This window comes from Dreissena polymorpha, chromosome 5 (assembly GCF_020536995.1).
Source record: "Dreissena polymorpha isolate Duluth1 chromosome 5, UMN_Dpol_1.0, whole genome shotgun sequence".
Lineage (NCBI taxonomy): Eukaryota > Metazoa > Mollusca > Bivalvia > Myida > Dreissenidae > Dreissena > Dreissena polymorpha.
This window is the reverse complement of record NC_068359.1, coordinates 120,684,868-120,708,220: the sequence shown is the minus strand read 5'-3', so window position 1 is coordinate 120,708,220 and position 23,353 is coordinate 120,684,868. Positions and strand designations below refer to the sequence as shown.

General features: G+C 33.6%; 1 protein-coding gene across 6 annotated transcripts; it reads right to left on the bottom strand.

Moving 5' to 3' along the window:
• Positions 1-7,126: 7,126 nt before the first annotated feature.
• LOC127882282 (caspase-14-like) lies at positions 7,127-22,880 on the bottom strand. 6 transcript variants are annotated; one of them, XM_052430838.1, is made up of 9 exons: positions 22,698-22,880; positions 22,399-22,500; positions 16,526-16,627; positions 13,054-13,155; positions 12,410-12,478; positions 10,324-10,505; positions 9,940-10,027; positions 9,548-9,712; positions 7,127-9,280 (listed from the first exon to the last, which is right to left on the bottom strand). In XM_052430838.1, exons 2-9 carry the CDS (start codon positions 22,496-22,498, stop codon positions 9,033-9,035), a joined length of 1,056 nt encoding a protein of 351 aa, XP_052286798.1. In that variant the 5' UTR covers positions 22,499-22,500; positions 22,698-22,880; the 3' UTR covers positions 7,127-9,032. The 6 variants fall into 6 exon arrangements, with proteins under 6 accessions (XP_052286798.1, XP_052286799.1, XP_052286801.1 ...); XM_052430839.1 differs by having other exon boundaries at positions 22,447-22,500; positions 22,698-22,879; XM_052430841.1 differs by lacking the exon at positions 22,399-22,500 and having other exon boundaries at positions 22,698-22,877.
• Positions 22,881-23,353: the final 473 nt, after the last annotated feature.

Below are 23,353 nucleotides of genomic sequence, written 5' to 3'. Positions count from 1 at the left end.
CAATTAATCTTGACCTCACACATATCCCTGCAAGTATCACTTAGAAAGAAAATTGAAAAATTGACAACATAGATTAATGAACATATGCACAGTTACCAGAAATCATGTATTCTGGGGTCGTGAAATAACATTCTTTAAAAATAGAAGGCCGCCTGTTTTCCGACCCTTGTTGTACGCGACAAACTTATTGTCTGCGTCCAAACGTATGTCGACGTGGGCAATCGTGCTCGTGATATAACAGAAATAATATCTTTGAACGTTTTTATCAGAAATAACACTGAAGTTTTATACACAAAAGTAATATTCTGTGTGTCGATTATGCAGTAAAACAAATATTGTGGTTTGTCGTCTATATGGTGCTAAGTTTATGTTAACATGACTTAATCTACAATTTTGTTTTGAGCAGATACGCCGATTTGTTATTTTCAGAATAATTTACATATGAAATAATTGAATAAAAATATATATCAAACTATATTAAATGTAAACTTGCAAAGTATAAACTACTTCTTTGTTTGACTTTTTTCCTCACATGTTAAAGTTACATAAGGCTTCGTTTGTTTGTTTTTATTTCAATAGATATGATGTTTATATAATGTGTAATGACGCATTTATGCCTAGAGTGTACAAAAAGGCGTCTCATCAGGGTCTGTGCTGTTTGCTTAAAGGAATTTCTGTAAGAAATATTCTTTATATAGAAATAAATATACTAGACATCCCTAATTTTGGAAATAAATTGATCCAATTTAGAAGGATGGGAGAGTCCACTAGGCATAAATCGGTTAATAGCTCGTTACGGAAGTTTACAAAAAACTTTACTGTACTCATGTTTTGGTGATGGTTTGTTATTTGCCTATGTGGATCCCCACTTTGGAGGAGACACAGCAACAAGATGTGCGTATGATTACCCTTTGTTGATAAGGCATTTGGCAGTGTAGTTGTCAACAAATATTTATCTTAACTTCAAGAAAATTCTATATTTGAACAGTACAGCAAACCATTGTTTTTAACGCTTACGAAATTTGAAGCAGCATTATCAGTCGATTCAGATGCATTAAGTTTCAATGAACAACATTAACATTAAATGAATTTGCTTCAGTAACCCATGAATTGTAGCTTTTTAATGCCTTAAACCTTATAACAAATAACACAATTATAATATTAATAGTCTAAAAGTGGACGACAAAAATGTTTCTTGGTTGTTGCTACTTATTTCAAATAGTTTTAAACTAGTTAATTCATCCGTTATTTGTTTGTTCGTCTAAGCTTTGAAAAATGACATAGGTATGCAAAGTATAAAATCGCATTAATATGACCTTTCGCCTACACAAACGGTGTCATTTGAGGTACTCCCTCGCTTGCGGCTGCTTCATGTAAGGACCCGAAGTGTCCTAGCACTTTTTTAGACTTACTGCACTCAAACATTTTGAACGAAATTTTAATGAAATTGGCCAAATGTTTTAGCTCTCAGTGAAATGTATTAAATTTTCTTTGTTGAATACCATCATAGCCATAATACCATTATTCCGATATCACTAAATCTTTATCTGAATGGTATGGAATTAGGTCTTGATAACCTTGGTAAAAAGCGAGTGTAGCAGCTTGTGCCCTTAACGAACAACACTAAAACATTAACTACTATGATATCGTCGACGCGTCGTTTTTTAATCTTGCATCATCAATATCATCAGGTGTTGGCAATGCCTTTGTCAAATTTGCCCGTTTTACTGCCGGTACTGTCCGTCGTCCCCATATCTTGGAATATGCGTAAAAGAGCATGCAATTATTTACAAATATTGGAATAATTATCGACAGGAGACAGACGCCTGCAATGGGGCAGGAGGCACCTATAATATTTCACAAGAGTATCTTAGGAACAACATCTTCTTATCCCACTGTCGTCATAGTAACGATTACCCACCAGAACGATTCTGGAATGTTGGGAAACGTGCTGTCGCCAGAGAAGTAAGCAAATGTCGAGAAAAGAAGCACGGCTGCAAGTAAAAACATGCTCATCACTAGATATTATCAACTATTATTCCTTTAACTTAAGTTAAAATGACGTAGCTTTTTGCTGTAAAATTATAAATATATGTGGAAATTTTCCTTTATATTCTAAGTAAAAAAAATCAATTGATTAGAGATATTTGCATGAGCAAAATGTTCATATTTACAAACACATTTTAACAGTCAAATAACACAAATTTGCAAATAAATGTATTGAATAAAAATGTTGATTAAGTACTGAGTCACACTGTTCATATACATTTTTGACTTAACATTACTTACATTTTGTAATATTATATTAATTAATTAAATCAGATTGCAGTCCAACGAAACTAGCATAAAGATTTGCGAGCATGTATGTCAATCATACAGACATGAAAATGATGATCGTTATTTATTTATTAAAAAAGACATGCAACATACAGTTGTCCACTGGATCTGAAAAGCATGTGACATTCATGGTTGTATTGGATATGATTAACCACAACTGACAATTACAGAGACAAACTCAATTCTGCTGATGACTGCATTAAGAATATCGTAACTTCCTTACATAATTATTGCACTAAATGGTGCAGGAAGGAAAATGCTGAAATTACTGCACTCAATGATTGGAAAACAAAAATATTTAGTATGGCCATGAATAAAATATGTTTTTATGATACACATCCTTTGGCCCTACCACATTCACCTAAATTTAATAAACAAAATCTCTGTAAATTGCTTGAAGACTTAAAATCTAAATTCGTCTTAGTTCCTGCTGATAAGGCTGCTAATAATGTTATCATAATATGACGAGTGTTTTATGTTCAAACTATTTCACAAGAACTTTCACAAACTACATCATTGTGATACAATAGCTACCTAATGAAATTATTACCGACCATATGCCCAATGCATATCTTTATGTTATTTGCGATTATTAAGCACTAACTAAGTATACTTTCGATCCGGGTTTTTAAAACACAAAGGTCTATGTAATGATTTAAACAATCTATTTTTGAAACAATATAAGTTCAAATTGTTTTTAATCTTAAATATTGTTGATGACCACCTGGTGCATAATCACGTGGCGTTCCACTTTTCGTCCATCGGATATTCAAACTAACGGCTGTCATCGATTGCTATGAAACCGATGACGTCAGTTGTCTAGTTTGGTCTAATAAATACATATAATTCGCGTGAAAAAAACTCACGATATATAGCAACAGTAAACTTAGCTTTAACATTGTATTTTACTTGCCCATAGTAGGTATGTTTGTGCTAAGAATCGGTATGTTATTCGCTATCAGTATCGTCTACCATTCATCTACATGCAGGTCTGCGTTAAGGTTTTCAATATAAAACGCAGTGTGTCATAAGTCTTTCATGTCATAAATAAGTCCACATAAATTAGTCATAATCAGAATAAACGATCAAGGGGTCACTTGCAGGTTTCAAAAGGCGAAAATATATATGTTCGCCATCATAATGACGATGAATACATCTTGAGACAAAAAGGTATAATTTGTGTTTCATCAGTGGGAACTTCACAGAAACAGAAAATGCTTTAAAACATAAACTATCATGTACACATTTTACCCCACTTTTAGTAATTCACTTATTCCAGAAAATATTACTGTATGCTCATATATGACTCTCCGGCATTTTTCGTGAAGGTGACAAAAAACTGAAGTTGTATTAATACATTATTCCGGTATGTTTAGGGCATAAACATATTTCGAGTGTTTGTCTCTCGAGACAAAGTATACTTATTAATTGTTTTAAAAACGGATGACCAACACGAGATACTATATTTATAACGGATTTATTAGTGATAGAAAATTTCGATGCGATATAATAAAGAAAAAATCAGGCCATTTTCGTTTGTTTGTTTGTTTTTTTGTTAGCTTTGTATAGCGTTGTTCATTTTATCTGAAAACATTCCTCTTATAATCATGATCCTCGTTTTGATTTATACATTGAATTCTAAGACTATTGCGTCCTACGAGCAAAAACAAAACAGCACCATTGGAATTAAAGGCATCAAATAACCGTTAAACTTAATTCAGTTGCATATGATTTGGAAATCGTACAACTTTTAAGTGGTATACATCCCTTATGTTGTACTAATGCGCGTAAAGACAACCGAGTAAAATTGTATTTTACTTATAATGTATGACTCATTTTATGGAGATGTTTTGAAGCGTGTTCGCAAATTAAAATATCCAAAAGGAAATGTTTATATGAAACTTTTCAATTTAATAAACTCATTTTTATCAAAAGGATATGATGTTAACGTACTTAACAACACGTGCTTTTTGTTTTCGATTCAATATATCTTTTTTCTCTTACAATTTGGAATCATTAATATAATTACCATTTTGAACGCTTGATTCTTAAATATTTAATCATCTAAGCTGGTTTTATTGGTAATTCAATTTTACAGTACCGCCCTTTTAATATTTTAATTTTTATGTTACAGTACTGCCCCTGGAGTTTGTTCACGTCATCGTGTCTTCGCTTATCAATTACGTCATACGATACTCTTTCTCTGTTCCTGGCTACATTGATTTTTGTGACGTCATCGCTTTTATATTGCTTCATACCACATACTTTTACTGTTTTAATCTACATGCATAGATCATTGGGTTTAAAGCTTCAATTTTATTAATATTTTTTCTCTGACAGGCGTTTCTTGTTTGATTTATATTTTAGCAGTCTTATAAACAACCAAGCTATGTAATATGGATCTTTTACACCCATTATTGCTGCTTCTTCCTGTATTTGCATTATCTGAAATATTACCTTCATGACGCTATATTCTTAAATCTTTTTCTATAAAGAATGAATGTAGTTGACACTTGTTCGTAGTTTCATTTCATCGTTCCTTAAAAAGATGTAACTCTGTTGCTCTTGTATCTTTCCTACCATTGAGTAAAACAATTGAGTACCATTAAATGGTAATACAATTGAATGCGTTTTTATTCCTTTTTATTATTGCTTAATGTGAGTTACAATGCTATGAGGTTAAATTTAAATTACACTTAAATGTATCATGAATATTGCTGGGCCGAGTGTGGATTGAGCGCTCTAAAACCGTTTTAAACCCCCAATGCTTTGCATTGACCGTTCCAAGGCGGTGACCCCGGCTTTATTCTTATATATGTTTATGTTGTTTTGTATTGTGCTGTTTTGTTCTGTTTGGGCAATCGGTCACTTGCCTTAAATAAAGGGCCAACTAATTGTTTCTAATAAGAATTCAATACTGCTCCAGCAGCTGGAGTTTCACTTTTTTATATTGAATGTGTTGTCGTTTGGGTTTTGAATTTTGTTTTGCTTTAATATATTTCACTGCAAACAATAGATAACCTTTATACAATCGAGAAAATATATTATAATGCAAATACATGTATTCGATTTTATTAAACTGACAAAGGCTGGATGATTTTACTTTGGAAGCAGACTGTTAACCAATATAGGAGAGCCCCTTTTGAAAAATGTGCGCGTGTTTTAATGTTTTGAAAAAAACAAGCAACAAAACTGAAAATATTAGGAGTATATTAATGAGGCTTAAATGTACGCTTTATAACACATTTACAAAATCAATGTCCTTTTGTTAAGTCCTCGTTTTCGGTGTATGTTGTCCCAATGGAGACGGACTGTATATAGTGGCGTTCCTCCAGAAATCAAACGAGACAATCTTGCTCTGGATTGTCTCGAAAGAGGAAAAGATAATCAGTACCGGCGTTTAGCACACTAATTTTTAACTCATTGTAATATGAAAAATATTTTAATTGCTTAATTGTGGTATTCACAGTGTGAAGTACACATACCATTATCATGAGTTGATAATGGAATTCTCTCAACCAACATCATCAGCATGGATGCCGCCGTCATGGAGTGTTTCTGTCCTTTATTGCATGAACACTCTGGCGGCGGTGGGCCCACAGTGGTGATCAATCACTGTGTGTCGGTTGATGCTTCCAGCTCTTCTCCTCTCGTTTAAGCCACAGCCAACTTAACGCCCTCTCAGCTGCTTGGCTCAGTCTCTCGATAGCCCCTCTTCTGTCTCTGCCAGTAGCCCCAAGTGTTGTCATCAGTCTGCACACTGACTGGGAACAGAAACCTCTTGCGCCGACTTCTACCGGGAACAGCCAAGTACGCCAGCCTCGTTGCTTACAGAGATCTAGGAGCTCTGTGTACTTCGCTTTCCTTTCGTAAGCCTCTTCACACCTTGTCTCCCATGGTACTGTCAGCTCGATGACGATGAGCGTCTTCCCTGTCTCGGACAACAGTACGACATATAGTCGTAGGGTCGTCTGGACCACGCCCGGGAATACAAGTCTCTTCCCCAAATCCACCACCATGTTCCAGCCAGTTGTGCCATCTTAGATTGACCACCTGTGTGTCTTTTGCGTTTTACTGGTATCATCCGTCTTCACGAAGGATATTAGCTTATGAGAAGGGTGGTTCCCTCGTTCCTTCGTGCGCTCTCCTTCCAGCAGGTCAGCCAGCTCTCTGAGTACTGAGTCGTGCCTCCATCGGTACCTCCCCTGTGTCAGTGCTGTAGAGCAGGATGACATCACACGTTCTAGTGTACCGATTATGTCGCACAGAAATTTACTGATCCTCTATGTAACTTAAATCCTAAATATTATTCTGATTTAAAATAACAATCCAGTACTTTACTTTATATTAAATTGATATACATGCTTACAATACAGTTAAGTTAATATGTTAAATATTTATACGTTTGATAACCTACCGTTTTCAAGTAAAGTTATACTTCTTAAGAACAATACATATTAAAAGGCATGGTGATTAAAACTATAATGCACCTGTGAAATTCGTTATACCGTTATACCACTGTGTGAAGACATTTACAATTTCAAAGCAGTAGCCTCAGTATTGCCAGAGCAATCTTCCGAAAAGAAAAATGGTCATTCCTGACAAGGAAGGGGCACCGTGCTTAATGACCATTAAAATATTTTGGTAGCCACACATCGAAGACATACTGACCACTGGGCTGATATTCCGAGACATATAAGAGTGGGAAATGGGGAAAATAAAACAGTATGATTTAACATCAATACAACTGATAAAACACTAGTAATATGTTAAATTGAGAACTCCAGTGTCAATTAAAACGTTTTATTTTTTCCTATGCATAAATTGTGTTCATTTGTAATCAACAAAGTTCGATTCGGTAGTCAAAGGTTAAGTCTTGGAATTGTTGTGCGTCTTGATAAATGAAGCCATATGTGTTATTCTTGAATGAATGTGTGCTGTCTAATGAGGCATCATTACAAAAACATATTCTCATCTAACTGTTGAAATACCCTCGATTTGATACGGAATTATGTTAATGAGAGTGTGATATAATGTCCATTTATTAACCAAATAAAGTAACCCTTTAAGCAAAAGGCCATAAGGGCATGTGTAAATACATCCAAACAGACTGAGATCAATACATAATACAATACATAATAAATATAACTGTATTTGTTAACACATACAACATACAATTATCCACTGAATCCGAGATGTTTTAATTATTTTCGATTTGGATATTATTCATCCCAAATGATAATGTAGCTATATGTGCACTTATAAATTTAAGTGAACACAACTGACGGTTTGAAATCATAATTATCTTTTGCAGGATAATTTCCTTGGAAATGACTTCAGTTAAGTATGTATTTATTCTTGTTTTTCATAAAAAATATATAACTCACATTCAGTTATCTTTATGTAAGGCGAAGCACGGCATTTCATCAAGCTGAAGCTCGTGTTTATGTGTGGTTCACAAATGCGTACACAGCATGTACGCACACGCATGCTAATACTAATACAATAGCGACTTAACAATAAAAAAAAATTGTAAGAAAACTGTGATCCTTCCTAAATTTACAACATCGGAACAACAAAAAACAAACAAAGTGTGTATCTGTAATTAGACAATAATTGTTTCACATTGCAACCATAGGACTGCTTCTTCCTTTTTATCGACATTCATCCAGAATATGGTGCATTTAAATATGTTGTTAAGACATTAAGTGCTCTTTCTCCGTTAGTAGAGCTCGTCTGGAACGGTTTTTTGTTTACGAAATCCATGTAACAACTTGTGTTTTAAAACGTATGACATTTCGTAAAACAAAGTCATCATATACTTATGCAATTTTATATTATTTTGTACTTCTTGACCGTGTATTTTCAGCTGCGTCTTAGGCACACTACATATATGTATAGATAGGAACAGCAAGAATAAAAAATGGCAAACTATGGTATGCATAGAGCATAATCAAAGACTGAAAATAAACGAATATAAGTTCACGAAATCAACATAGAACGGATATTCAAATAAAAGTATGAGTATAATATTGTATGCGGGGCATTTTATATGGCTTAGCCTTTTCAAAAGTAACATATAATTTGTATATGAAAACAAACACTTCAAAAACAGTTTCTATCAATCTGGCAATATAAATAATTGTTAAATTTGCTACATCTTGCCTTTTGAAGTCGATTAAATGATATTGCCGTTTGCAGATTCAAAGTTATTTAAACACAATTAAGGTGACGAAAACATTTACCGAGGATTTTGACTTATTTTACAAAACACGGATACGCAAGTTATTGTCTACCTTACGTCCATTTCTCGATCCCATGCGATATTAAGAACAACGCCACGTGTGAAATCGCCAAGCTCTGGCACATAAGTGTACGCTTTTTTCTTAGCAACAGTATTTGTTACAAGGGTTATGTTACATAAAAAAATCACTGGCTTTAGAATGCGTTTAAATATAGTGTAAAGGCAGCAAAACAAAATGAAATATTAGCAACTACCGACAATTCTCCAATTCATAATATACTAAAAATGGTGGTCGATAATTCACATAAATTGCTTTTAGAAAAAAGTCTTTGTATCGTAAAATAACTAAGGTGCGATAATTCTTAGTCATGCACAGTTTTACAAATCAAACGAAACATTCGAAACAGTCATATAATGATGTTCATGGCAAAACCAGTTTACATAGATTGTACTAGATTTCTTTCAACTCTAGTTGTGCAAACTGATCAAGTGATGACCATTTCACGTTCTTGAGATACAATTGTTTTGTAAGCGTAGTTTTAACTTCTGAAACTTGACAAGATTCTCTGTCTTGTACTTTTCTTTGAATGGCTGTTGTCATTTCGATAACAGTTTTCCTGTCGTAGTATTTCTTGAAAACATCTACACAAGACTGGATAAACACAGATCCTTCTTCCGTGTCTCTTATTGAAGCGAAACCTCAAAAAGAGATATAGTGCGTTAATAATTGTATAAACATATATTCGTAAAATAACAATTTAGTATATGTAAAGAAAGCTACAATGAGAGATAAAATTGCGGGTGATTCTTTGGCATTTCATTTTAGTTTTCAATTTTAAATTGGCCATGCTATGATCTGTGTTAATAAACCAGAAGCCCAGTTATAAAAGATTTTTAACTATTTGTATTGGCTTGTCAAATGAGTGCATAGTTCAACGCACGCAAGCACGTTTAATTGTGTATTACCAGAGACTGTCGAATACACTGCAAATATGTCGGCTGTTTCGGCAACCAATTTGGGTGGTGTAAACGGTTTTGCATCAGCCTCAGTGTGGTCAAGATTCACAAGCGGAACGCTCGTCTGCAACCTATTTCCCCTACACGCATTGATAAAAAAAAGCTTGGGTCGTCCTAAAAATGAAAATGAATTGTGGTAAGCCATATCACTTGGTCCGTTCATTAATGAGTCTTCTTTTCGATGGCATACATGTTCCTTTTATAAACATATGCATTACTAAAATCACTGTATCTTATTATACTATACTAATGATTATTCATTTATGTTATTCGATAGTTAATATTGAAAGTTATTAATTGGGAAAAAACATATTTATGCATACATTGAATGTATTGATTACCTGCAAAGTTCTGCATGCTTTTGTTATCGAATGTTTCCAAAATTTCGTTGTATGGTTGCACTTTGTCGTCGGATGTCATTATTCCAGTCTAAAATATAACGATGGAACAAACATTGATATGTGTTTTAAGTGTTTAATATTTTGCAAAATAAATCTAGAAGCAATGTTTTCTATAACAGTATTTTAAAATAAAATATATTTAGATAAATTAATGGGTATCCAGAAATATATATGCATACATTATGAATTAATGCTAGGTGCACCACACCAATTTGATCATTTTTAACGCTAACTATACAATCGGAATTTAAAATGAAAATATAATATAAGGAAATATATATACAGTTACGCTAATGTGAATATATGCGACACATCTATACTCACCTCATCTCCGTGTGCCATAACAATGCAGATAAAACAGTAGAAACGGGTGTCAATTTTTGTCCTCGCGTTCTCTAAACAGTTTCTCAGTTGATGTCTTGTCATATTGTCCTGGGCGACTTCAAGTTCATAACCAAGTTCATCACGAAAAAATCCCGTCAATTTGTTCACATCTTTTTCTGACCCTTCAAATATTTAAAGATATGCATAATAGTATTAGTTGCGACTTGATATATGTGCGTGTGTCCGCCATAAAATATTAGTTTATATTAACCTAATTGTCTGCTTTTTCCGTTGGCTGACGAAAGTTTGATCGCGCATGGGCATACAATGATCAGCTGCAGAGTAAGTTCAAGGGTTTTTGTCGACAGTACATCATTACTGTCGACATACTGTCAGTGGTTTATCTAATAAGTTATGACTAGAGACCGATGGCGACAGTTCAAACTATCATCCCTTGCACGGAGGGATAACAGTTATGAAAGATCCACAAATCCATATGACATATGTAACCTTATAAACTGTATAAATGTGTAATTGAATATCACATTCGCAAAACAGCTATATTGCATCGACTGTTAATATGATTGAATCAAGACATTACTTTTAGTTAATGACAAAAACACGTCATTAAATATAGAAAATACCAATGACTTCTAAATTGTTATATTAAACACGGTTGGTTCATATGTATGTCAACATTGTGTCCAAACATTCACGACACTATATGAATAGATTTAAGGATGTCGAAAGTTTAAAATATAAACCCGTGAACAGTCCGATTTACAAATACATTCAAACTATCAACATTTTCAAAATACAGAATAAGCAAAACTTATCATCATATATATGATGTATTTGTTAATATATAATTTATCTAAATGACGGCCTTGCTAAATGACAATGTAAATTTGACTGCCGAATTAATGTCAACTGTTTAAACATCTCTCGATGAAATAGAAGTTGTGTTCGCTCTTGTTACTTAACCAACCCGGTAGTTGATGTTGGTATTGCTGATTTAAAGATTAATGTTCAGTCTTGTTATAAGCGTGATTTTTCAAGAAAATACAAGTAAATATTTTTCCCAGCGAGAGCGTCTTAGTTGCTCATTGACATACACAATCAAGTTTTCTTATTTGGCTATTAACGAACTTATTGCGGCTTCTTCTGTATTGAATGACAATGATGTGAATGTAAAAACTATATGATCCTGTGTGTATATCACGCTTTTCAAAAAAGACGACGTAGTTGACACTTGCTTTTATTTCAATTCATCGTGCCCCAGAAAGTTTTGGTTCTTTTTCTGGTCCGCAAATAAACCATTTGTTAGGTCAACAGATTTTAAATTTTAAATGTTAAAAGTATTTTTTTCAAACTTAAATTGATTAATGATAATATATACACACATATTATTTTAATGAATTGTTCCGGGTCGCATGCGAGGTTTCGAGCTCCTTTAAACCGATTTACAACCCCAGAGCTTTAATATTGACCGTTCTTAGGCGGCTACCCCAGTTCTTCTGTTCAAGTGTGTGCGTGTATAGTGTACATATGTGACTTATCTAGTAAATTTGTTCTGTGCCTCATTGTTTGGCAATTGTTTCCTTCCCATAGATAATAGACTGCATTTACAATATATCTCCTGCTGATACAGCTGAAGTTTCATTAATGGGTATTTTAATCAATAAAATGAGTCTTGCTAAATTACTCAATAACTATGTAAGCTATTTTATGAAAACCTGTTACTATACATCTCAATTCTAGTCCAATAAAAGTTTTGAATTTTGCAGAGGTTGGGTCACCGTCTCTGTTAATTTATATGAAAATCAAAGTTTTTGCTTAATATAACAAAACCGATTCGAGTATTTGTATTTAAAACACCATCCTTCGATATATCGAGATTGTATGGAAAGTAAATTGTGCTCATAAGCTCCAGCTATATGTTAAAGATATAAGATTTTTTATAAAAAAAATACCAGTATTTATACAATAACATTACAAGTCAACAGCTGTCATCCCTCGACACTTGTGTGTTTATTCACTCCATGATTCTTAAGAAAGATGCTGAAATATGTTTTACTAACAGTACCTGGTCTGTTATGTGAGTAGTTTATAAGGAGCACAAAGCCGGTGCCATCGCACGGGTATGCAGCATCAACTGAAAAAGGAAACAGAATGTTCGCTTTATGTGTTAACAGATCCACTATAAAAAAGTCGCAGCTATTTTTTGTATCTGCGCTTAATGCAGGACTACTGATGAATAGCTTAAATCAGTCAAGCAAGACCATGTATTGGGAAAGATGCATAGTTTTATGTCCGTTTGGCAGGCCAGCTTAATTAATAAGAGTTTCTCTTCATTTTCTGGTATCAAATACCAAATACTTGATCACCTGCCCGGAATTGAGGGATGTGGGTATTGGCCCCGATATCATTTATGCGGCTATTCTTTGCCGTTCATCTATGATCCACATACTGAATTTGTCTGGGAATAATTGTGTGCACTTAGTACTTCAGTACTGGTCAACCAGATAAGCCAGGAACGCGCGAGTAGGTTAAGTGAGCGTCTTAATGACTAACAAATTGTTGCAAACGATAAAAACCTGTGTTCGAACAAACACCATAAGTGAGCGTCTTGATGACTAAAAAAACTGTTGCAAACGACAAAAACCTGTGTTCTTACAAACACCATAATTATATGTAGACGTAAATCAAAACAAACAAACATAAACTTACTGCTCTCTCCAAATCCCTTGGATAAGATTGCTGGGTGAATGAAAACTGTTTTTTCGAAGTCTCGAGGCCCAAAACTTGATTCACCAGCGCATGTTAACGGACCTATGCATTAAAATGTAAATAATCTTTTACTATACATTAATATGTCATCGTATAAACTGCGCTTAATTAAGACATTTACAATAAATACATCATTAAACACTTCAAATATTACGTTCGAAAAGGACAAATTTGCCAAATGTGTTAATACACAGACATGTTCCGCATGGGCATTGATGCTTACTCATTACATTTTCGTAACAACACTCAGTTTATATCAGGCGACAGTACCAAAATAGCCAACTACACATGGACATTAAATGAATTTTACAAACAGTTATGCAACGGTTTGCAAACAGGGGTTTTATTCCGCTTACGTGGAAAATACACAGTAGCTCAAATTAAAATGCTGTTCAAGTTCGAAAATACCCTTTATGTCTCAAAAACCCGGTCATGTCACGCAAAAAAAACAAGGAAGGCAAGTTCGCATGCTGGCAATATTGCTGAAATATCAGCATGAATCTCTCGCAACGTATCGCAAATTTAGTTTAATATTTTGATTTACATCGAGCATAGACAATACATAGACGTACAACAATACAGGGCAAGATTTATATGAACGTAAAATGTCAGTATAAAAACTATAATATAATGAGAACAATGTTTAATTACAAGACCGGCTTGATGACATTTAATGACAGAAGACTCCATGATTGTAATCCTTCAATATGCAATGATATTTCTAAACAAAATGTCGATGGAAAGAAAGGTACTTCAACAGTTACAGTTAATAACGAATCGTGAATGTAATGTCGTGTAATTGCGTAAATAGATACTGCACGGTTAATCATTTCCAAATCGATAAAAAAAAATACCATTGTAATGCATTTAATTTGGTAAGATGTCCATTTACAAGCTGCCAAATCGTTTTAAGTACCGCTGTTTTCAAACCATAATTTCACGTACTATTTTTATCTAAAAGGTTGGATACATATTTTGTAAGTTATCCTAAACGGCAGAACAAAATAATACTACTGAAAGCAAAACAACAAATTCATGGCGTACACTGATTAGTGTTTGGCACCAAAAAAATTCAATTCTTACATATATTGTGTAAGTGTTCTGAAACTTGATACATGCAATACGCAAATCAAGAACTACTTTTCTTGAGCTAAAGCAAGGTGTATTTGCATATCGGTGGCCTTTCTGTCAAAATGCTGCCTCTATGTTCAGTCTTGGCTGCCTCTCTGTCATAAACAAGAAAATGGATGATCGACGTTCACAAAACATGTAAGAAAGTCTAAAATTAAAACCCGTAAACACATTTTTGCATAAAAAGAGGTGGTCCATGAGTTGAAGCATATATCCAGCTACAGGTTCACAGTATTCCGCAGGTCTAAACACTTATCATCACAGACTCTATCGAAGATGGAATGATGACAAGGGTGGTGGAACAATCGTGCATACAAGCCACTTTGATGACTTTTTAACATAGCTTTTCCGTAATATGTAAAATATATAGTGTCATTGATATCATCTTTATGATCAAATCTCGATCAATGTACGCTATTTAGTAATGTTCATCAATTTTACTTAAATATTCCTTCTTTCGCTTTCGTTGTGGCACGAAAATGTCAATCATTCATTTTCTTGTTTATGACTGAGAGGCATCGAAGAATGAACAGAGAGGCAGCATTTTGACAGAAAGGCCACCGATATACATCTACACCGTGTATTCGGGATTTTCGTAACTAAGAAGTTATCTCCCATTCGAATAGGTTTCACGAGTATCCCGGGTAAAAAGCGGTCCGTCTAAAATGCGTATATGACTCACATACCTACCCGAATGGGAGACAACTTCTTAGTTACGAAAAGACCAAATAGGGGATCGAAAAAAGAACTACCGTTTCAGGCGCGTACCGCACCATACTTTGTGTCTATGAGGGATCGAAAGAACGCTAATACAATGGGGATCGAACCCGTGACCCCCCGGTGGATAGGTGGACACCATAATCACTACGCCACGGCGACCTCAAAATTCGACATGATATCAAAGAAAGTTACTAAATCTTGCTTGCGTATACTGAATACCCGCTCCTTGTTAAAGGGATCTTTTCACGCTTTGGTAAATTGACAACATTGAAAAAAGTTGTTTCAGATTCGCAAATTTTCGTTTTAGTTATGATATTTGTGAGGAAACAGTAATACTGAACATTTACCATGGTCTAATATAGCCATTATATGCATCTTTTGACGATTTTAAAACCTAAAAATTATAAAGCGTTGCAACGCGAAACGATTGAATAATTTGGAGAGTTCTGTTTTTGTCGTTAAATTTTGTGAAACTACGAAGATTGCTTATATAAGGTATAAAATACATGCAACATGTGTACTCGGCAAAATAGCTCAGTAGGCTAAAGCGTTTTTACTTCAGGACTCTGGCAGGACTCCAGGGGTCACTGGTTCGAAACCTGGTCCGGGCTATGTTCTTTTCCTTTTTTTAATTTTATTCTTGATTTTTTACTGGCGCTTTTACGATCCAATGTTTACATTTATCGATATAAAGCATTTAATGAATAAGTTAAAAAATGCCAAAATCTGTGAAAAGGCCCCTTTAAAGTGATATGAGCATCTAACAGTATATGCTATGTGTATAGGTGTCTATCGCAACCGTTGTTTATTTTTGGTGGTTTCAGTTCATATACTCATATATTTGTTAATGCATCATTAGAATACTAAAAAATATCCCGGAAAGAGAAAAATAATGCATTTGAATATCAACCGTACTTTCGGTTTGACAACTGACGACAGAAATGATTCAATGTACGATGTGAATCTAAATTTAGTTTTAGTGCAGATTCTTTCATACGACACAAAGACACAATTTTGTTTTACGGATCATTTCGGCTTAGAGGACTGTACAGTCATGTAAAATATCAAATATAATATATATTTTTATAAACAACTGGTAGCAAGATGAGTTGTAGATAATTGACCAGTTACCACATTTTAACAAACTCTTTTGACCTGTTAATTGTTTTCAGCTCAATTCAACAATGAAAATGCGCATACTATCACTTTAATTAGCAGTTTCGATTGACATTTCGAAATATGTATACCACCTGAGTGTAATAATTATCGAATATATGTTTTTATCAAAACAAAGTGATGTGTTTGGCATATGGTTAGTTTATATGTTTTTATACTTTTTATACTTAGTATTTTGACAATCGAAAAAACAAACTTGTTGTAAAATAATTTCGACGTGCATCAGCAAAAGCCCAACCGCCCGCTGACGCTTAACCGAGAACCAAATTGGTACAGCCTAACGGCATTAAGCTTACCGAAATGTACAGCGAGATCTACACATGCATTAAAGGACATTACAATCGTATGTAATGCGGGTCAGATTTCATTAAATGTGAATCCTTACTTGTTTCAGTTTCGGTCTCAGGTTGTTTATCACATTCTTTTGAAGTGCCCGTTTCTGTTATTTTCGGTGTTTGTTCGTCCATATCTTCTGTTCGATAAATCCCTAAACGTGAGAAAAAGTGAAATACAATACATTTGTTAATACGCTTGATAATCTGAAGTCAGAAACTGTTCGTGAAATGACCTAGTCATCACTGAATAAATCATCCGAATGCATCTTAAATCTGTCAGATATAATCCATGCTATGTATAATTACGACTTACTAGTACTTAGCGGAGATATCCAGATAAATAAAGTGTTAACAGCGTTATTAGAAACGTTTAAACATGGCGTATATTTATGCAATATCCAAAATATCGACTGACTCATCTATACATGCACATACTTGCACACTTGACCTAAATAGACTGATACCAGCGACGAAGTATTGCTTTATAGAAAATCAGCTGGTAAACAGTTTTAAACACTGCGTTTATCAGAGTAAACAGCCTTTAAAATCGTATTCAATCCTCTGTGTTTTGAAGGGTTTTTTTATAACTTCAAACGGAATATATTACAGATGACGCCGTAAAACATCTACTTTATATATGAAAACATCAACACAGTAAATTCTAATAGATTTAGACGGTTGTATTTATTCAACTGCCGTGCGGGAATCACTGCGGCAAGGATTTTCATATATCTTTGGCTAGGTCATTCACTTCATTCACTTTATGAAAGGATGTTCTTTATTTTTTGAAAATTTGACCAGGATCTTAAAACATTACACATCGATCGTTATTGTCAAAAAGAAAAAAAACCGCATTGAATCATTTGCCCCAATGTAGCAGTATCCCAATGTTCAAATATTGAGGCCACCTTTAACAGAACTAGCTAAAGTCCCCTTTTTAAACAATAACAATGAAGTGTTCAACCATTTAATGGCTAAACGTTTTCAAATCATTAACTGAACATAATATGTAATAAATTTAATTTAAATAATCACCATCAACAAAGAAAATAGTTCAATTATTCAAATAACCGAATGAAGAAATGTTGGGTTCAGTAATATGACTATTTACAATTTTGAAACATTTGATAACTATGGGGTTTATCAACGGGATGTCATAAGATCGAGAACAGTTTTTTTTTATTATTTTGAATGCTGAGAGTGTCATTGAATTTTGCATGTTTAATTATAAACTTGATGTTTTATCTGTTTTGTGCAAATATACTTCAAACTTAAATAATACAATAACTCATTCGCACTATTTAATTCTTACAATAACACCATTTGAGCGAAGCACCAATTGGGCGCCATTTATATGTTGGTTTTGCGTCAAATGTACAACAATATTAGGCGTGACTATTGCATCTCGCCACATAACGCGTGCATTATTTTAACGGGGCTAGACAGTTTTCGGAATAAAGACAACAATTGTTTCCGAAAATCTGACCTCGAAAGATGATTTTACAACAATTTTCGCCAAAGCATTTGATTCCAACCCATGGTCTAATAATGTTTTTAAAATAGGTGCAGAACCAAACACAGCATGTTTTGAAAAGTATTTTATATACAATTTAGCATCACTTTGCATACTCAAGGTTTGGGTGATTGTAACGGGCTTGGCAATATCATTGTATCGCTTCTTTAAGCGAGACAATGAATACAATTCCACTCATAAAAATCGACTATCACTTAATTTTTTATTTAAATCAAATCTGCCCAAGCACAACATTATTATAGTCAATGAACAACAAAACCCGAATGGTGCCCTTCATATTGATCGCATTGTTGCTTTGTTTCCGGTGTAGCTTGAACTTTCTCATACCGTGAAAACCATCAGTTAAACCGGAATGGTAGCCAGTTGACAAACGTGTCGAGCAAATAATGCTCTCCCATGTTTTTAAAAATGGTATATCTCCTGATTACTTGTCAGACCAGTTTATTCCCCGGAACTCCGTCCATTACCATAATACCAGATTAAGTAATGAAGGTGCTTTCTCTGTACCAAAGGTTAAAGGAAATGGGAAGAAGTCCTTCCGTTACTTGGGTTGCACATTGTGGAATAAACTACCATCGTTTATAACCCAGATGACAGTATTGTCCAGTTTTAAATTTGCAGTAAAACAACATCTTTTAAAAAGAGTAGTTTAATCTATCTTAAGTTGCTATGCTATGATGTTAAATTTTACATTTTCCTTTACCCAATGTCTTATCATTTCGGATTAATAATACATGCATACTTAGTGTGACTTTTTAATTTTTGTTTGTTGTAGTAACCTTTACATTTTTAATCCATCTAAATTTAATCTGTGATATGACGATCATAATTGATACATTTGTGTTCATTGATCTGAATCTCAGTATTATATTTCATGTTTTTATTATGATTAACTAAGTATTTAGTATTCATTTATTACTAGTACCTCTCTATGTCGTGCCACCAACAACAAGGGCCACAATGGAAATAAGGGGTATTGCTCTTTTTGTGTAATCCTTGGCGTTAGTGTGCATGCCATAGTGCATTCTATGCATGTACTTTTCAATTATGTTTTTTACTTCAAATTATTTTATGTACATGTTGTTTCAATGCATTGTGTGTATGCATGCTATCTCCGGAATAAAACTATCTATCTATCTATAAAAGAACACACCACTTAACAATCGAAGTAAGGATGAGGGATTGTTGCAAAAAACGGAAGTAAATAGCGACTTAACGAATAATGTGACAACGTTATTCCTATCAAAATCACAAGAAGAAACACTTTACAAACAAGAACGCTATAGTTTCATCTGTTAATTTTGTTTTAAGTGTCAATATGTTTTTGATTGATATGCGACTTTCAGACGATTTGAGGAAATTGCCAATCTTTGAAGCCCTGACGTGTTCCTATCACATATGCGTTATGTGTATTCATTGCAAATGTAATACTTGTCACTTAAGTAATTGCTATAAACATGCTAGCCAGTGTTATGTTAAAGTTGTTAAAAAAATCGAAGTCACAATTATTTAAATCACTTATTATAATTAACTTATTATAATTAAGTGTTTCAAAATATAAATCCATGTTTTCGTTATTATGATAAAAATAAAAGTGTGTTAATACGTGTAAAGAATAATATATTTTGAAATTGTAAAAAGTTGATAAGGATACAAAATCGGGACATTAGAAAATCCATGTCATCAAAACATAGTATTAGTTTAAATATTTAAATGTTACCGCGTGTATTCAGGATTGCATTCGATTCAAACCCTAAGTCCATGCTCGTTGAACTTCCACAGCCTTGAATGGTATAACTCCTTAAAAAGAGATTTATATAACTTCATTCAAAACTTAAAAGTGTAGTTCACACTGTTTTAACTTCATTCAAAACTTAAAATTGTAGTAAACACTGTAAAGCAGTGCATGCTTTTATGTGTTATTTACCACTTATAAACGTCAATAAGTTTACCATTTTGTTCAGTTTTATTTTTAACCCGATATTTTTTTATCAAGTGCTTTCATCTGTCATTGTTTACGATAAATCATGTTGAATAGTATTTTTTATTTCGCAAGAAAAATGAAAGAGCAAATCTTTATTTGTGATACTTTACAGCGGAAAAGTTTGAAAACATAATTGATCAGTACTTAAATCACAACGTTCAAAATGTTAAACGCTTTATTCAATTTAATGTTTGCTTTGCACTTAGCGTACTCTTGCTCTTCCATTGGTATCACAAGACATTGCGTGTATAGATAATGCACGATCTACAATTACCAAATCGATGTTATCTAACAATGTCAATGCGTTACTTTCTTTGTATTTTGGTCTTAATGTTTTTCTTTAACAAAACAGCCAAGTTGTTTAAAAATATTTATGTAAATGAGGTTTAATCACGAAACAGCATGCATAATAGTCGAGGCAATACACCTCGGAAACATTTCACAACTTGGGATACTTGTTTTTACATTTGAGTACAATTTACGTATTTTTCAATTGCACAATAAAGTGACTTCCAAAACGGTACACATTCGACTTTACCGTGTTAAGCGATACCCATAATCTTTGTCTTTATCTATGCCTTTACTTTTGCTATTCTTCTATGTTTTTTGTCTGCCGTAAAAAGATGTTTACGATCAAGAAAATAAAAAGATATTGCCATGGCAAGTGCGTAGCGCACAATATTCGTAAATTCGTATTATAGTTAAACATTAAAATGAGTATCAGAAATACAAGCCATTAACTTCAAACCATATATACGTTAGAAAATGCCTTAGACTGAAAATATTAAAACACAATACGTATGGCAACATTTCTCACATACCTTAACAGACTTGGTCTCTGAATGATTAGCGAATAAAAAATCTCGCAAAATATGTAACATATATTAAATGCCTTCTTGCATTTCTTGTATTATTTCCTTGAAATTTCGATGGAGCGGTCCGCAAATATTTTAGATTTTAAAGTGGTCTTGTTTAATGAATGATTCGCTTTGTAAATAAGTATGCTAATATTTAAACCACTTGATCTAAGTTCACATGGTTAGTATTTGAAGATATATTTAAAAAGAACCTGACTTCATCCTAGTTAGTCGCTAGTAGCAAATTACCAAAACCTATTTTAGGGCTGATAACTGAGTTATGGCTGTCATTGGATGAGTCTACTGGTTCCAAGTTAATTTTACATGTAGCTTTTACTATATATCATTAAATGGCAATTCTTTCACTCTCATAGCTTGATATATTGTCTATTTATCAAATTCAGTAAATGCAGATTCTTTTTTTCTTAAAATAATGATTTGCTTTGAAGAGTTCATTTTGTGGAAACATATAACACAAATGTTATATGTACTTCATAAACCACTTTAAAGCGCTGTTACAGAACATAACCCCACCACATGAGAAACCCTGAATAATTTTAATGACAATCCAGATAATGTAAGGTCAAACTTAGTGTATCTAAGTATTATATGACATTATCTCGATAATCTGGTTATTAAGCTCGATGTTACATAAATAATTTACTAGCAATGATATTTTCAGTAACGCATAAATGTCGCTTTGCATGTTTAATGGCCACTAAACCGCGAGGAGCAACAGACGCATCGTTTCAAAGTAATAAGAAATAAGTTTGAACTCGTTGACAAAACTCTCTTACAAAAAGGCAGAATTATTGCTCATTTATTGCGCCATGAAGTCTAATTTCTGCAATTTAAAAATATTTGGATGTGGCTTGCAGACATTTTAATTAATACAGACAAAAAAGTATTGCTTTATTTGCTAGCCTTTTTATTATGTAGAAAAAGAAAAAACGCTCTATTTTTATTTCGATCGCTTGCTAAATAATCCTTCGAACACGTTGTTGTTGCCTAACAGTATAGTTGTTGCATAAAATGTTTCATTATGGCAATACACAAAGGTTTCTGCTCTTAAACAACTCCTAATTTCTTTGACGAAATAGACGCATGAGGTCCTTTGAATCACCTCTCTGAGCTTTTAGCATTAGTATATACTATTTGTACTAGTCGTATATTTTGATTAACAATGAATATGGCGGTGCAACGTTTCTGATTGGTACAACTTTAGATTGACTTTTGGATTGATTTTATACCGTCTGAGTATACCAACTATTGAATACAGTTTTTATTAAACCATATTTGTGTGATAAAGATTGTATATACTTTGCATAACTTTATTGTCCATATTGACGAAATGTTTGCTGCTGTTATTGTTTTTGTTGTTGTTATTATCATTATTTAAGATACGCATTAGGAAACCTACACGTACGCGGACGCCAAACAGAGAAACACATCGGTATAGCCTACTGGAATAGACGTTGCTAAAATGTAAAATGTGATCTACAAAAATATTCAAGGTCATTTCATATTTCTTGCATTTAACATCCTTACTTGTTTCAAATTCAGTCTCTTGTTGATTATCACATTTGTTTAAAGTACCCGTAGCTGTTACTTTCGCCGTTTCCTCGTCTCTACCTTCTATTTGATCCATCACTTAACGAAAGAGAAAAGTAAAATACAACGCATTAGTTTGTTATCTTGACTAGTTCGTTGTTAACACACAATCGCAGGACGTTCATGTCTTAAAGTCAGAGGCAATTTGAGCAAGGAAGGAATCATCTCAAAATAAAGCATCAAAAAGCATATTAAATATGGCAAATATAACCAAAACTATGAAAATCTATATTTACCAGTGCTTAACAGTGATATGCAGATCAAATGAAGTGTTCAAAGAGTTCATCGAAACTTGTAAACACGTCGTTAATTCATGACATATCCAGACAATCTACTGACTTATCTGTCCATACACACACTTGCGCACTTGACCTAAATAAAATGCTACCAGCGAAACTGTCTTGCTTTTTAGAAAATTAGCTTGTAGACTGTGTTAAGCAATACGCTGTAAGTAGATTGTCATGACCTTGAACGTTCATGGTAATAACCTTTCGTGCCGACGTTTATAATTATTGGTTCCTAGCAATCTAACATATTATCTTGTATGAAAACTGGATTGAGTGAATGAAATTAAAGTAATGGGTGAAATACATTTGAACACAGTGAGTCGGGGTTTCGTGCGTGCCTGTGTGCGTGCGCACGTGCATGCGTGTGTTTGCGTATAGAAATGCGTGCGTGTGCGTTCGTGCGTGCATGCGTGTCAAGTTTAATAATTCACTGTGCAAAGTTGTGTATTAAATGCATGTAAAGTTAGGTTCTTAAAAACAACTATACATTGTTGTTTGCATAGATAGCAGAAATTCGTTGTTCTGAACGTAATATTTGTGTTACAGATAAACATGCTTTTTAAATCGTTTTCTATAATTTGAAAGTGGTTTCTTTATTAACCGTT

Bases quoted from the DNA above. Each gene is read 5' to 3' on its own strand.
- LOC127882282 (XM_052430837.1), bottom strand. From the start codon at position 16,894: ATGAGTCAGTCGATATTTTGGATATTGCATAAATATACGCCATGTTTA. The intron at 16,628-16,788 runs GTAAGTCGTAAT...TCTCACGTTTAG, and splicing joins GATATCTCCGCTAAGTACTA to GGATTTATCGAACAGAAGAT. The intron at 9,713-9,939 runs GTAATCAATACA...TTTCATTTTTAG, and splicing joins AAGCATGCAGAACTTTGCAG to GACGACCCAAGCTTTTTTTT.